Here is a 15,929-nt window from a genome sequence, read left to right as displayed (position 1 = left end):
CAGTGCCTGGCATAGAGAGAGCTTTTCATACATGTTTGTGGGATGAATAGATGAATGAATGGGTGAATGGACTAATTACTTAATTAATCTCAACCAAAACTCTTAGTAAACCCCTACCAGGGGGTTATACGGGTTGGAGTGACATTGGTAAGAGTTGTGCTTTAAGTTAACAGGCTCTCTTATAGTTAGGGTTAAGTAAGCTTAGCCCTTGTATTTCCACTCATGTGAACCTTATTTAATTTCACTCTTCAACTGCCATGATGTTCAGTGTCCTTAATAGAACTTCAGGCCATAATCCTAGCTGCAAACTCAATCTCATCTCTAGCTTGGATGAAAACATAAAACATAACCCTCTAAACTAGTTCTGATACTAAATGGATCCAACAAGTGGGTGGTTTTAGATCTTCAAGGAAGTACTGAGGAATGTTAAAGGCCAAGAAACTCTGGACTTGGGGACAGAATCCAAGAAAACTAAAACCAAGAGCCAAAGGAAGATGGGAGACTTCTCCCTTTTCCTCAGTATCCCTTGCTTCCTGCTCACTCGATTCTCTGATTTCCAGACTCTTACAGAAGACTGGAGTCACATAATGGTCAGAGCCATTTAGGTATCAGGAGTGTCTTTGCTGATAAAAGCATTTGGAATGAGACTGGGGTACAGGGGTGGGAAAGATGGAGTTAGTGAGAAACATAGGTGAATCCTGGCCTGAGTGGCCTGGGTTCTAGTCCTAGGTCTACTGTGCCTTCCCTTGTGACCTTTGACAGACCATTTTGCCACCTCTGAGGGGAATGGACTTCATGCTGTCTCCAGTTGTGCAGCTTCCCATTTTAGCTATTAATTCATTATTACTGTCTCCATTTTTTCCAAAAAGTCTATTTCCCACTGCTCTCCCCCCTACACACATACCCACTCCCCATCTCAAGGCCTCTGCCTGAATTGCTGAACGCTAACACTCTTCTCCTTTTTTCTGAACGGGTCTCCTCAACCAGGCTACTCATTGGAAGCAGGGATCTTCCAATCCCCGTGACTCAGACAATGAGATATTCATTAAACCTAATAAGAGATAACTGGTTCATTTAGTACAAATTGCCTTCCCCTCAACACTTCCCCTGCCATACTGGAGCTGGCATATGAAGCAATGGAAAGGGAAGGGCTGAAAATGGGTGGTGTGGAATGGATCCCAGTCATTCGCAGGCAGTGCTGACACACGGTAAATATATACACTGGGAGCCTAACTTTGCCAAGGTTATTCTTTCTAAGTCCCTGCCTCTGAGCAGCTTCAACCCATCTAAAACATTTCCCCCTAAATATTTCCGATACTTCTCAGTAGACAGTCCTTTATGGTGGCTAGCGTCTGGTCTTTCTTGTTCAATAGCAGCACTGCTTCCTAAGTGTCCTCTGACACTCGTGCCCCATCCATGGAGCCTGACCTCCTTCGTCCACCACCTTCCCCTTCTGTAGGAGGCCTAAGATGGCCACTTAACCTCACTGCTGTCCCCGGTGCCTAGTCTCTGTTGCGCATCTTACTGGCATCCTCATATCTTAATGTATCAGGGATCTGGGCCTCCTTGGAGTATCTTCTTTGCTCTGCACAGATGTCAGAGAGGGTGAACAACTATCATTTCAACCGCTGAGATCCCTGTTCCTTGGCAAGATACCAAGCATAGGTGGCAAAACTGAGATCAGGAAACGCCAGTCCCCAGGCCCAGAATTATTCTTCACTTTTGTTACAGGACCAGATACTCTTTACAGAGAGGCCAGGCTCAGGGCCCCCTGGCCACTAAGGAGAGGTCTGGGGTACTTTGACTGATGCTGTCTTTCCTCTTGCCCCACTCTCCCCTCACAGTGACTTTTTCCACTGCCATATGGCAGTCCCTTACCCCTGCCCTTTTTCTTATACACCTCAAAAGCTGGGCATCTTAAGGAAAAGGAGCACAAGAGAAATAAACTGGTATGGCAGCAGGAAATCTCAAGGCTGAATATCTGGAAGGACTTACGCAGTTACCTGGGCTGTGAGATACAAAAGTGGAGAAGGGATGAAGAGCCCCCTTTGCTGGGAGGACTTTTGAAGAAGGGGTACGTCTCTCACTGTCACTTCTCTGGGCTATAGTCTGCAGCAGGGGAAGAGACAAGGTGACCTCTGGTGATCCCTTACCCTTGGGACTCGAGGTTTCCTTTAGGGTCAGGATTATTTTCCAAGCTGAGAATAAGGATCTCACCCTTTCTCTCCTCTGTCTCTGGTAAGCAGCAGGGACACAATGCTCCACCTCTCTAGGGGGAAAAAGGACAATTTATAGAATTGTTTTGCTGTTCTTAGCCCTCGTTGAGACAAAGAATACATTTCTGTCTCTCAAGGTGGCTTCTCCTGCTGATGGTCATAAATTGCCTTCCTGTTCACTCCCTGACCTCTTGATCTTTGTGCTTTTGTGCTCAAGAATTATTAATATTTCTCTTAACTCCATATATAACCTTTGGCTGTTTCTCTCCTTTTTTCTAGGTGAAGTAGCATCCTTAGGGATTACTTCCTCCGCCTCCTCGCCTGCCTGCTTCTGTCGGGGGCAGGGCTCTGTGCATGAGGATGAAGACAAATCCACAGGAGGAAGATTCAAAAGATCTCTGTTTGGGAAAGCTCCAAAACCAAAAAATAATCACAGCTAGCATTTACTGAGCATATGCTGTATGCCTAGTATTGTTCTAAGGGCTGTATGGATATGAACTCAATCCTCACAACTACCTCATAACGTAAGTACTATTATTATCCCTGTTTTCATATCAAAGAAACAAGAGCTAGAGAGGTTAGCCACATAAAATGTCTAAGGTCACACAGAAAGGAAGGGGAAGAACCTAGATTTGAATCCCTGTCTGGTTTCAAGGCCCATGTGCTTTGCTGTCAACTACTCTGCCAGGTACCTCTCTGATAGAGAAAGGCTTACCCAGTTTTTGCTCTGCCCTCAGGGAGCTCCAGAATGGTGTGATATGCATATTCGTTGCCCCACAAGAATCCCCAAGTTTGATAGGGGAGGCAGATATCCTGTCCTAGGAAGATATATATGTCCAGTCTGATGGAAAAGACACAAGCTTTATCTTTGGATCATCTGACTGATACTAGGGACTCAGTCCCAGCGTGTCTACAGTTTGATGAGTTATGTTATTAGATTCTAAGAGACTCAGTTAATTTGACTAGACGAAACTGTGAGCATTAGTGTTAAAGAGATGAAGATGGAGCAAAGTTGGGGCAGCTTAATTGGGGTTGCCCCAGGAGGGGAGGGTGATACAAGATTGGCAATAAGCAGAAGAAATGCTAGTGGAGATAAGAGGGCAGTACACTTGTGTGGTGTGCAGGCTTGCTGAAGACAATGTCTGGAAAGCAGGCGTTTGCTTAGTTTAGCAGCTCTCTACTTTGGCTGTCTACTAGAATCACCTGGGGCTATGTCTACAAATATTGATGCTTGAACTTCACCCCAGAACAATTAATCTTTAGGGATGAGGGAATGGCACTTGTGTTTTTAAAAAGCCCTCAGGGCAGGGCACGGTGGCTCATGCCTGTAACCCCAGCACTTTGGGAGGCCGAGGAAGGTGGATCACTTGAGGTCAGGAGTTCGAGACCAGCCTGGCCAAGATGGCAAAACGCTGTCTCTACTAAAAATGCAAAAACTAGCCAGGCATGGTGGCACACACCTGTAATCTCAGCTACTTGGGAGGCTGAGGCAGGAGAATCTCTTGAACCCGGGAGGCGGAGGTTACAGTGAGCTGAGATCATGCCATGGCACTCCAGCCCAGGTGACAGATCTAAACACCAACTCAAAAAGTTAAAAAATACTAATAATAAAATTAAAGGCCTTCAGGAGATGCTATGCACAACTGGTGTTGAGGACCACTAGCTGCGGATGAGGTCTATGGGGTCTTAAGCTCTGAGATCTGGGATGCTGGATGACTTATGTGGAAGAGGTTCTAGAGATGTGAGTTTGCTATGGACTGAGCTGGTGAGGATTTGGAATTAAAGGAAAGGGGGAGAGAAAAGGGAAGCTAAAGGACCAGAGGAGACAGGCCAGATTGTTGTTTTGGCTCTTAGTGAGCTAGAGAAACTTGGCTCCTCTGTTTCTAGGGTTTCGAGGTAAAATAAAAGGTCCACAAAAATCCAAAAGCTCTGATAACCCAGTCCCTTCTCATAAAAAGAATAGCTATCAAGCCTGATATCAGACGTGGAGATTAGGCAGGAAGCACTGAGCTAAGAATATTCCCTTCCCTCAATTAAAGACTTTTTTTTTTTTTTAATTAGTGCTCTCCTAGGCCAAGAGTGGTGGCTCACACCTGTAATTCCAGTACTTTGGGAGGCCGAGGCAGGTGAATCACTTGAGGTCAGCAGTTCAAGACCAGCCTGGTCAGTTCAAGACCAGCAGTTCAAGTCATTCTCGCCTTCCCCTCCATGCACTATTATGTGGAGTGGAAAGGAGAAAAGGCTGTCTCACTAACATGTCCAGAGCTCCCTACCTCAGGGTCTTTGCTTTTGCTGCTACCATCTGCCTGCTGCACTCTTCCCTCAGACGCCTGAGCAGCTGAACCCTCAGTTCCTTCAGGTCTGTGCCCAAATGTGGCTTTAGCAGAACAGCTTTCTTTGACTACCTGTAAGAACAGTAATTCCTCCTTCTCTCCCTCTCCCTAATCTTTTATCCTGCTTTATTTGTCTCCCATAGCATTTACCATAACCTAGTGTATTTAATATTTTTTCTACTGCCTCTCACTTTCCTCTAGAATGGAACATTAATGAAGGACTTTGTTCTTTTTTTTTTTTTCATTATTGTCTCCCCAAAGCCTAGAATGGTGACTGGAAAATATCAGTCTGGAACTGAAGAAATATCTGTGGAATGTATGATTAATGAATGAACAAATGAAAAGCCCTATGTGTCTGTGTGTTGGTGTCTATCTGTGTACGTTTGGGATTGCAGTCCTATTTCTCTGGTCAAAATATGGCTCTATTCTTAAACTGTGTTTGCCTGTGTTTTGGAACAAAAGAAGAATTCTCTAGGTCTGTGCATATGGGGCTTCCGCATATGAACTTGGGTTTTTCCTGCCTTTCTCTGTCCTCTGATTTTGTGTAGATGTGATGTTAGGATCTGCGGAGGAAAGAGGAGCTGTGGCTGCTACACATCAACAGAGGGCACCAGAGAGCCACGCACCTACTTTCAGGGTCAGAAATTAAGAAATCTTGACGGGGAGTGTTAGAGACCCAGGAGATCTGGGATCTGAGAGGAAAGAAGTGGAGACCTCTTTGGACCAACACATTATCGTAAAATTGTGCAATTCCTGCAACTTCTCTGTTCATTCCCAGGGTCCAGACCTCTAGGCGCCCCCAGCCACCCTGTGAGCAGAAGTATCTGGTCACGGATGAGAGGAGGAGCTGGTTGCCAAACTGGGCCCTTAAGAAAGCGGAGATCCCTCCTGAATGCTCTCACGATTCTCCGGAATTCCCTCCCTTCCTAGTTCCTCCATGTCCCTACCCCCAAAAGATCTCAAACTCCAGAGTGCTTAGAGATCCTCTGGTGGCTGTCTTCTCCTCTGGCTTGCATTCAGGGAGGTGAGACCAAGCCTTGGCCCTTCAAAGCCATCCAGTTGGCTACCTTCTCCTTCGGGATGGGTGGAAGGCTAAGATGAACAAAGGAAGGAGTCAACTGTGCCTCTTCCAGGCCTTTAAGTCCTCCAACGCCTAGCCGTGCTCGACCTTGACCGGGTGAAGCCAAGGCAGGTCAAAGAGGCAGCTCCCATTCACCAGCTCGAGCTTTTGTAGGTGGGGAGAGGCATGCATGTCCCTCCCCACTCCAAGCATTCACTAGTCGATTGAGAATTCTTAATTTGGGGAATCTAGGAGTTAGGCTTTGGGTGTGGAATTTAAAAAGAAAGGTCTTTATGTTTATTTAACTCCCTGCCCCCCACCCCACTCCTAGATACACACACGGAAACACACACTCTCTCTCTCGCTCCCCCCCACACACATCACATCCTCTGAGCTAGAAGCTGATGTCCCTCAGCCCATGTTCCTCCTCCACTGCTTAGTTCCATAGCCTGCGACCAAGATTGAGTCTATAAATGGGAGGGGGTGGTGTGGCCAGGGGTCCTGTTGTGCCTGCCCCAGAACCCACTACGGTCACGTTTGTCACCCCCTTTTGCCTTTGCCCCCAATTTCTTTCTCTCTTTGCTCTCCTTCCATCTCTGTTCCAGCGAAGGGTGTGCATGTGTGCCCGCGCGTTGGTGGGGGGCGGGGGGCAGGGGGAGGGCTCGTGGAGGGAGGTGCCGTCGGAGGGAGAGTAGACGTCAGGCGGAGGGAGGGAGGGAGGGGAGGCAGGCAGGGAGGCAGGGAGGGAGAGAGGGAAGGAAGAGAAGGGGAGAGAATGGGGAAGCAAAGACCGAAAGAGACCCAGAGAGATAAAGCTTGAGAGGAGAAATAATTAAAGGGGGAGGGCGACCAGGAGGAGAAAAAGGACGGGGAGGAAAGAGAGAGAAAGAGAATCGGAGGGCAGGGAAGTGAGTTTGTGCGCGTGAGTGTGCGCGCGCGCGTGTGTGTGCAGGGGCGGGCGCGGGCAGGCGGGCGGGCGGGGGGCGGGCTCCAGGGCTCCCCTCCTCCCCAGCCCGCTCCTCTGGCTCGCTCGCCAACTCCGGGCCCCAGCCGGGCGGGCGCACGGCGGGCGGACAGCATGCTGAGCCTCCTCGTCTGGATCCTCACTCTCTCCGATACTTTCTCCCAAGGTAAGGGCCCCCAGCCCGCCCCCGGACGCTCGGCTTCCCCCCGGGGCCAGGGCACTGCTCCCCGGCTAGGGAAGTGCCGGGGTGCCCGGCGGCCCGCGGCCAGTTCCTGGGTCCGGACGCCACGAGGCGGGGGCTCGGTCCGGGCTCAGAGCCCTGGGGGAGGGGGCGCGGAGTAACGGGGTCTGGGGAGAATGAGTTTGCCGTTGATTTGCCCAACTTGTTTCCTCTGGCTGCGCGGGAGAACCGAGCATTGGGGCCGCGAGGGCTGGAGGTCTGAGTGAAACGGGGAACCCAACGCTTTTCCTCGCAGCCCTACAGTCCCTCGTCCTCTGAGGCCGGGGTTCCGGACGCTTGAGTCCAGGCTAAGGGGAAGGCTGGAATTTCGAATTTCGGGCTAGGGGGTGAGCGAAAAGCTGAGTCCCACCTCCCGAAGATTCCCCCTACTCCAGCCCAGCCCCTCGGGGGTCCGAGTCTGAACCACGACTCCAGACTGCCTGGGGCTGCCCCCTCTAGAGGAAGGGAGGGGTGTCTCGGCGCCTCTAGTGGGGATTTGGAACCCCTGCCCGCGGAGGCTCTGGGTGGACAGTGGAGTTCCAAATACAGCTTCAGCCCCGCTTGATACAGTGGGGGGAACTCACCGGGGCGGGGGCGGAGGCGGTGGGGGGAGGGGGCTGACACTCTACTTGGGCTCAGGAAAGTGTTGCTGTCTGGGGCTTATTTGGAACTGGCAGGGGAGAGGCTGGGAGATGAGGGAGGTGGTTGAGAGAGATGAGGATGTCAGTGTATCCTGGGCAGGGCTGGGGTTGGGGGAGGGAAGAGGACTGAGGGAACCAAGGGTCCAGACTGCAGCAGGAACTGGGGTCTGTGGGAGTTGGTTCTTGCCTCCCAGATCTGACTGTAAGGAAGACTGAATCCTGTTGAACTCCTTCCCTCCCCAAAAATGGAGCTGACACACAGAAATTGACACACAAACACGGTAAAACATTCACAGACACTGAGACAGACTACTCACCTACTGAGACAGAGACGTCCCCACAAACATCCTCCACACTGAGACAGACACATATACACAAAGACACTGAGACATCTGAGGAAGACAGATTCCTCCCCCAGATCGGCACACATTCACGCATTCATCCACCCGAATATTACAAGTATACACAGTACATGTATGCAGGCGTTTACAAGGACAGGACACACGCTCGCACAGAAACCAACCCGCTAGCAAACAAAGAAACTTGAACAGACATTCATATGGGCAGACACCTATGGAGATGTACGGACTGCAGATGGAGGATGCGGTTTCTTTTAGGGGGTGTCTGGGAATGGATCTGGGTAGAACAGCTTCAGGCATTATTGCCTTGCTCTGTGTTCCCTTCCTGCGTTTGTAGGTGGGGTGTTATGCTGGACCTTTCCTCTCCTTGCCAAGTCTCTTCCCAGCTCTGAAGGCAAAGCCTGGCTGAGTTGGTGGGGGCAGGTCTTGATTCATCTCTCCCCACAGGGCACCCATGCCCGCCCCCCAGCACACACTATGATATAGGAAGGGCACACATCTGTGGTGTGAGCCAAGAGTGGGAGGTGGTGCTAAGGGAAAGGAGGAGGCCTGGCCCTGGGGTTGGCAGGCCAGGCCAGCCACTTGGCAGAAAGTTGGGAAGATGACTTAAGTTGACTTTGTTCAGCCAGGCTGTTGGTGTCGGGGAGGAAGGGGGTGGGCCATGGTGGTGGTGGAGGGGGGTCATGTTGGTGGTGGAGGGGGCCTCTGGGTCAGTATTGGTCTATGTTGGGGGCAAGCTTATGTCTGCCCCTTTCTTACAGCCCTTACGTGTCAGCAACGTGGATACAAATGAGTGTTAAGGAACAAAAGCAGCAGTTAGCAAACAGGAGAGACATGTGGATTGAACTGGGGACAGAAAGAAGTGTGTGTTGTGTGCTTTTCTCTCTTTGGAAAGGAGCGAGTGGCTAGGGAATGCTGAGCTCCCACTTCTCAGCTCCAACAGGGGTGAAAGAAGGACCTGGTGAAAGTATCTGGGGTGGGGGGAGAGGATACCAGAGAAAAGAAAGAGAGAGACTAGACAGGAGGAGAGGGGAAATCACTAGTGAGTGTTGGGGGAAGCTTGGCAAGGGACTGGGGAGGTGGCAGAGAGGGAAGGAGAAGGGGTCTGGGAGACTGGGACACACGTGGGGGTGGAGTGCTTGGCAGGACCCCCTTTCCTTAACCTCCATCCTCAGAAAGGAGTTCTAGGTCAGGGACTGGGGCAGTGAGAGAAGAAACGAAGCGGGGCACTACAAGAGGGAGGAGGGATGATGGTGGGGAAATGGGGGTGGGGGAGTAGGTGTCAGCAGGAAGCCATAGAATTGAGGGGAGCAGAGAGGAGAGGGGAAGGGGAGATGCAGCCTAGGCTGAGAAATAAAAATCGCATTTTAAAGAATTTCAATGGGCTTCATCAATCTTCATTTTTCACTAAATAATTTTCTGTATCTTATCTAAATGAAAACCATTATCCTTCCCCCCGTTTCCATCATGCGCCGGCTCCACAGACTGATTGCGCCGAAAATTGAAATATTTATTCATTTTCTGGGAGATTTTCTCGCTCCCTAGTCTCGGGGAGGAGAAATTGAAAAAGAAAGATTATAGCTAATCAGAGCAATGTGGGATGACAGGCCCGCTCGGGGCGGGAGCTGCCTCCAGAGGGGGGATGGATGTGGGGGCAGGAGAAAAATAAGCCCATCCAGCCCCCAGAGCTCCCCCTGGAATTCCTGCCACAGCTTTTGAGGGGAATAAAGGGTAAAGGGAAGAGGCCCGAGGGCCTCCTAAATTCCCAGGATTCAACTCCCTGAGTACAGCTGAATCCTGGCCGAGAACAGCAGGTCTGGAGAGTAGCTGGACTCTCCCCTCCCGGTGCTACACATAGACACATATACACACTTCAGATGTTCCATTTCTGCCCAGAGCAGGGCACTGAGGTTGAGGAAGAGTCAGGGGAGACATGGCAGAAACCAGGACACTGGATTCCTCTCCTTGACCTTGACTGGACTCCACTTTCTGCCATCTACTCCCTTAGACCCAAAGGGAGGGTGTGAACCAAGTACTCAGTGCCTCAGCCCTGGGCCCCAGAGCACCTGCTCAGGAGGAGGAGGAGGCAGCGGCACCCAGGTCTTCTCGCCTCCGCTCCTTCCCATAGCTGAGTGGTTGGTTGTTCTGGCTCTGCCTTTGGTGCTCCAGTGAGATGGGAGGAGGAAGCCCCACCTCTGCCCCCGTTACTCCTCTAGGACCTCTTTACATCCTTGCAGGGACTAAGTCTTAATTTCTTTTATCCTATAGTTTCTGGCACAGTGCTAAGCATGTGGTAAATATCTGATCAATTGATTGATTTGATGAGCATGCTGCAGTGCTGGAAAGAGGCAGCATTCAATGGCGATTAAATCACAGACTCGCATCCAGCTCCCACCTCCACCATTTGGTAGTCGTAAGCTTGAACAAGTCATGTACCTTCTTTGTGCCTCAGCATGCTCTTCCAGAAGTGAGGATAGAAGTAATACCTCATAGGGTTGTGGTGGCACTTGAATATGTTAATCCACGTATAGTACATGGAACTGTGTCTGGCACAGTGAGAAGTGCTCAGTAAATGCTTGCTATCTTGACTTTGAGGTGAGACATAGATAGATAGGCAACTGAGTTGTCTGCGCTTCCTTTTCTTCTCCTTATGATTCTTTGTGCTGTGTGTGTGTGTGTGTGTGTGTGTGTGTTTTTCTAGCCCCAGCTGCCCAGATTCTTGGTCCTGGGCTTCATTAAGCGCCTTCTTTGTATCTCTCATGGAAAGAACTGTGTTGTGGCAGACCCAGAAGGGGAAACTGACCCCTTCCTTGGAGACCTCAGAAAAGATCTGGGGAAGGGATTTGAGGAGAGAGAGCAAAAGTGGGGGAGGATAGCATTTGAGTGAGAAGGAACCAGAGCTCTTGTGTGAAATGAGGAGGGACACTAGCGGTGGCAGCATTTCAGAGTCTGGAAACAATGTGGATCATTTATTGAACCCTGTGTTAACTACTTCATATGCATTATCTAATTTAATCTATTCTATGGCCCACTGAGATTGGCTTTGTAAATTATCCCCATTTCACACATGGGAAACTGAGATTTATTTATTTTTTTTAGATAGAGTCTTGCTCTGCTGCCCAGGCTAGGGTGCAGTGGTGTGATTATGGCTCACTGCAACCTCTTCCTAAGCTCAAGCTATCCTCCTACCTCAGCCTCCTAAGTAGCTAGGACCACACACACCTGGCTAATTTTTTTTTCTTTTGGAGAGATGGGTCTTGCTAGGTTGCACAAGCTAGTCTCAAACTCCAGGGCTCCAGCGCTCCTTCCACCTCGACCTCCCAAAGTGCTGGGATTGTAGGTGTGAACCACTGTACCTGGCCAAGAAAGTGAGGTTTAGATACATTAAGTATATTATTGGTAGTTGTAGGAACCAGCTGATGCCACAGCCTGCACCCTTCTCCTTTGCCAGATCCTATATGCCAGCAGAGACTGATGCTGGGCTGGGACAGGGATTTTCCTGGTCCATAGCAGAATGAGAACTAGGAAGAAAAGGGAGTGAGTTTTTCATAAAGGTAAACTCATTCAAATTTGAAAAAACAATCCTTTTTTCTGAGATTCTGCCCTACATTTTTTGGTGTTAAATTGTTTTTCTTTGATGATATGATAAATCTAGTAAATGACTTTTTTCAAGGGCTTGGCGAATAAAAAGGTTTGTTTCTAATATTAAACACAGCCTTACAGGTCCATGAACTACACATTTGGAAATTACTCTTGTTCCATGCAAGGCTGACTCCTGGAGAGGCCCAGAACCATACAGAGGCAAGAGAAGCACTGAGAAGGGGTCTAGGGGATAATCCTGAGACCAGGATTTCCCCAAGTGTCAGCTTCCAAATTTGGTCCCTGGTAGGCTGCTAGGATTGGAGGCTAGGGTCTTAGATGGCTTGTTCTAACCCCCCTGGGGAAGTTGTCAACCCTCCTTAGCCTGTGCCCTGGGGAACTGCCTGGCCTAGGGTGGTGAAAAGCGATTGTAGGAGGTCAACTCCATACCAAAGCATCAAAATTACCTTTTATTGAATTCCTACAGTGTGCTTTTCAGGTTGATGTTACTCCCATTTTACAGTTAAAGAAACCATAGTTGAGAGTTTAAGTAACTTGCTTAAGGGCATACCCGAGGTGTTAGATCCCAGATTCAACCCCTCTTTTGTCTCCCTACTAAGGGCCATGGGTGCCTTCAACCTGCCGGGAAGAGCCACACCCTGCCTCTCTTAGAGTTAAGGCAGCTGTGGAAGGACAGGAGGGAAGCCTAGGCCTTTTTGCCTCTCCTGGTGCCTCACTCAGCTCAGCCCCCTTCCCTAGTTCTCAGCCCAGAAATTCCAAGGCCACATCTATCTCCCTGCCTTGCTTTGATGATCATTTGTGAAGCAAAACTTAGATGTCGGGATACACGTTTTAATCAGTGGGGCTGGGACCAGTAAATAATGCCCCTTGTCAGAAGGAGGTTTGGAAAGCCTCAATCCTTTTCCTCCTGCCTTTAGAGTCTTTTATCTTTGTACCTGTATATGGTGCTTGTCAATTTTAGCAACTTTTTACATGTACCATTTGATAGAGAGATACAATCATCCTATGATGTAGGCAGGGTAGTTGTTTCTCCATTTAATAGATGAGAAAGCAGAGACCTAGAGAAGTTAAAGGAATTGCAAAGGGGTGGCAGTTGGTATGGAGGGAAGAGATGGGGACAAATTCCTTAATCTCCCCAATTTCTGAGAGATGTTTCCATCTGAGGCTAGAGACATTTCTCTTCATATGTCCAGAGATGAGAAAGCTGTGCCCCTTCCCAACCTACCAGTTCCTGTCTGGTTTCTTCCCAGGGCCTCTGGATCAGTTTACTTGGCAATCTCCTGGAGCGTGCTTTGACCTGGAAAAGGATGGGGGTGTGGGGGTGGGTTGTCAGCAGTAGAGGAGAAAGAGGCTGTCATGTCCTTGATCCTCAAATGTGAAACCAGGGAGCAGGAAGAGGCAATTTCAGAAATCAGGAAAATAACTGGGCCCTGTCAGAGTGGCGGAGAAAGCTGTTCACTTTTGTGAAGGGCAGTTTTGTATTTTGCATATATTAGTAACTAATTTAATACTGACAATAATTGTTGAAGTTAGGTGTTATCCCCATTTTACAGATGAACAAACAGGGATCCAAAGAAGTTAAGCAGATTGTCCAAGATGATCCAGCTAGTAAGTGACACAGCCAGAACTAGAACCCAAGCAGGGAAGTTGGGGTGGGGGCTGAGGATAACTCCTAGAAGGAAGACGGCACATCTACCTATTCTGCATTACTGCTGCATACAAGGTGTGGATGCAGTCTTTACTGCATGCGTATGCATATATATTCACACATGTCTTCATAGTGCAGCTATATATGCAACCACTTCTTATCCCCATCCCCATACACATCTGGACAGATATCTGTCATCTGTACCCCAGCCCTTTCAGTCACCAGGGCACTAGTGTGCAACAGTAGTACATTTTTGTGAGTCATTTTTCTTCTAGCCATAGCAGCCGTCCTGTGTCTTTAAAGGCATCACTTTTTGCCTTGCCTTGCATGCTCTGCATCCTCTCTGATAGATGCACAAACTGTGAGATTATGAAAGTTGAGAAAGAAGCTTGGGGTTCCTCATTCTGTAACACTGGTCCCTCTCCATTCTGTAGCTCCAGCTCTTATATCTTCCCACGTCTGACTGTCAGACAATGCGAACCTGATTAAGTTCTTGGAGCATCCAGAATAAAAGCCGCTCTAGCTCCCAGACACCACTGAAGATGACTCTTTTTTTCTTCTTTCTATCCCACTTAACTCTCCGTCTATCAGCTGACTCCACACTCCCAGCTTGTCTTTCCCTCCATGTTTAATTTATTCAGCCACTTTTATTAACCTCTGTTGTCTCCAGAGATTGCAGTCCTCCTCCCTCTCTGCCCTCCTTGAGCCCATTTAACAAAATAGGGATCGTATTGAAATAAATGAGCCTTGCAGCCAGCCAACCTTCTCAAGATTAAGGGTCTTAAATCCAGGAGTAGAAATCTCCAGAACTCTCTAGCAAATTTCATTAGTTTCCCAGGAGACAGTGCTGCCGCTTTATTCCTTTTGTGGTCTGGCTCTGGAAGGTGATGAGAGACTCACCCAGAATGCTGTGGGTCTTGGGTTTTGAGGCAGGGAAGGGATAACAGGAACCCGAGTGTTTGCAGGTATACACTGTGCCCAGAAGGTTTATCCCAGGAGGCTGTCCCCTCCTAGGCCCACTTCGGAATCAACTAGGCCGTTGGATGCCTTTTATCTCTGCCCCTTCTTTCCTTCTGAGGCAGTCTGAGGAATATATCCTAACTGAAAGATGTGTGGAAAGAGGAAGGACTTTTGTTCCTTCATTCAGCGGAAGAGAATTGTGTGCTTACTGTGTGCCAGGCTCCAGTGTTGCAAAGTGAATAATATACTAGATCTCTGCCCTTGAAGGTCTCACTTTGTGATTTCAGTGCAAATTACCTAATCTCAGTAGGCCTCAGTTTTCTCTTTCTCCAAGTGTGGAGAACTATTATTTTTTTAATCATAAACTGTACATTATTATATGCAAAACATACTGGTAGGCATTATGTGAACCAAAAAATATGACAGCAGGGGGTCCTTCCCTTTTAAGAAACTAAGATATACATACATGAAGACTGCTGGTGGTGCAAGGTGTGGAGTCATTGGTGCCATGATAGCAGTGTGCAGGTCAGAGCTGGAGAGTCCAGAGAAGGGAGTTTGCTGTGGACTGAAGTGAGCAGGAAGGGCTCCGTGGAGGAAGTGGGGCCCAAGGATGGACAGGACACGCATGTGGCAGGAAGAGAGAGAGCCTTACCAGACGGGCCAGATTTCCTGAACCAAGATGTTGTTGCTAGGATGTGTGGGGGACACTGAGGCCATTTGGACTGAGGATTTGGGTTGGTTTGGGAGAAGTAGATGAGATGATCCAGAACGGTAGAATGGGGACAGACTGGAGGAGGCCTGGAAAAGCCAGGCTAAAGGCTTCTTACAAAGAATGCCCTGTAAGAACTAGAGAGCCATGGATTTCTGTTTTTTAAGCAGACAAAGGGTGTGTTAAATACAGGTATAATCCCCATCTCATTTCTCACCAAAGTTTCCCCTCCTCTTAAACACTTCCTCTACTGGAGATGCTATAGAAATTTGTAACCCCTCCAATTAAAAACATGAAAAAAACAGATAACCAAGGTTTGGCCAGGCAGAAGTGAGCAGAAAACCTTAGAGAAACACCAGTTCTGCCTTGGGAAGTCTCAGATCTGTGACTTGAGCTAGAGAGACTTTGGAAGGATGAGGAAATCTTTTTCTCTGAGAATCCTTCAGTATAAGATAAAGATGCCTGCAGGCAGAGTTCAATGGCAATACCTACGAGGAAACCTCTGCAGTCTAACTCTGAGGCCAGGCTCTTTGTTACCTGTCCCCGCCAAGCTTGGGCCATATCTACACTGCCCAGAGTCAGTGGGAGCCATCTGGTTCCATCAGAGGGCCCATCCTGGTTTAGTCCCTTCAGGGTCAATTCTGGGCCATTTCCACTGGTCTGTGGCCTTAGATACATGTGCATTTAGGAGTTGAGCCTAAAGATTCTTAAAACCTCTTCTAGGAAGTCAGCTCCGGTTTTTCAAATGGAGTCCTTTGAAGAGGGTCCCACCAGGGGGGTGAGCGCATGTGTTCAACTTACAAGCATTGTTTTTTTAAATGGCTGTGCTGGCCTAGGCCTGGGAATGAAAAGGTAGGTAAGATTTAGTCCCTGTTCTTGAGGCACTCTCAGTGTGGTGTGGGAGATGGATGTATAAACACATATTGACAATTTTATAAGATAAAGGTTGTGAGAGAGGTATGTGAAAAATGCTGAAGCCTAACTGTCCAGTGAGGGGGAGCGGAGCAGGGAGGGAGCAGGGGCGGGGAGGGGCCACAGATGTGAGGCTCAGGGGCTGCGGGGCCTCTGGAATGCGGTGCCACGAGATATCCAGGCTCTGGACAATCCTCGATTGTACCCCCTGCTCCTTGTACCCCCTGCTCCGGATGGAAGGAGCCGAGGAATCCGAAGGAGTGAACCCTGGTCCCTCCCAAGGATTATGATTTCCAGGAACAAAGGC

General features: G+C 48.9%; 1 protein-coding gene across 2 annotated transcripts in view; it reads left to right on the top strand.

Moving 5' to 3' along the window:
- Positions 1–6,282: 6,282 nt before the first annotated feature.
- The window catches only part of KIRREL1 (kirre like nephrin family adhesion molecule 1), a 110,612-nt gene continuing 100,965 nt past the window's right edge, over positions 6,283–15,929 (top strand). For both annotated transcript variants that reach the window (XM_033196307.1, XM_033196306.1), the window contains exon 1: positions 6,283–6,739. In XM_033196307.1, the coding sequence (XP_033052198.1) occupies positions 6,688–6,739 (52 nt within the window). In that variant the 5' untranslated portion in view covers positions 6,283–6,687. The remainder of the gene's footprint in view (positions 6,740–15,929) is intronic.

The sequence above is a fragment of the Trachypithecus francoisi genome, unplaced genomic scaffold (assembly GCF_009764315.1).
Source record: "Trachypithecus francoisi isolate TF-2019V2 unplaced genomic scaffold, Tfra_2.0 Lachesis_group5, whole genome shotgun sequence".
Taxonomy (NCBI): Eukaryota; Metazoa; Chordata; class Mammalia; order Primates; family Cercopithecidae; genus Trachypithecus; species Trachypithecus francoisi.
This window is presented reverse-complemented; position numbering and strand designations above follow the sequence as displayed.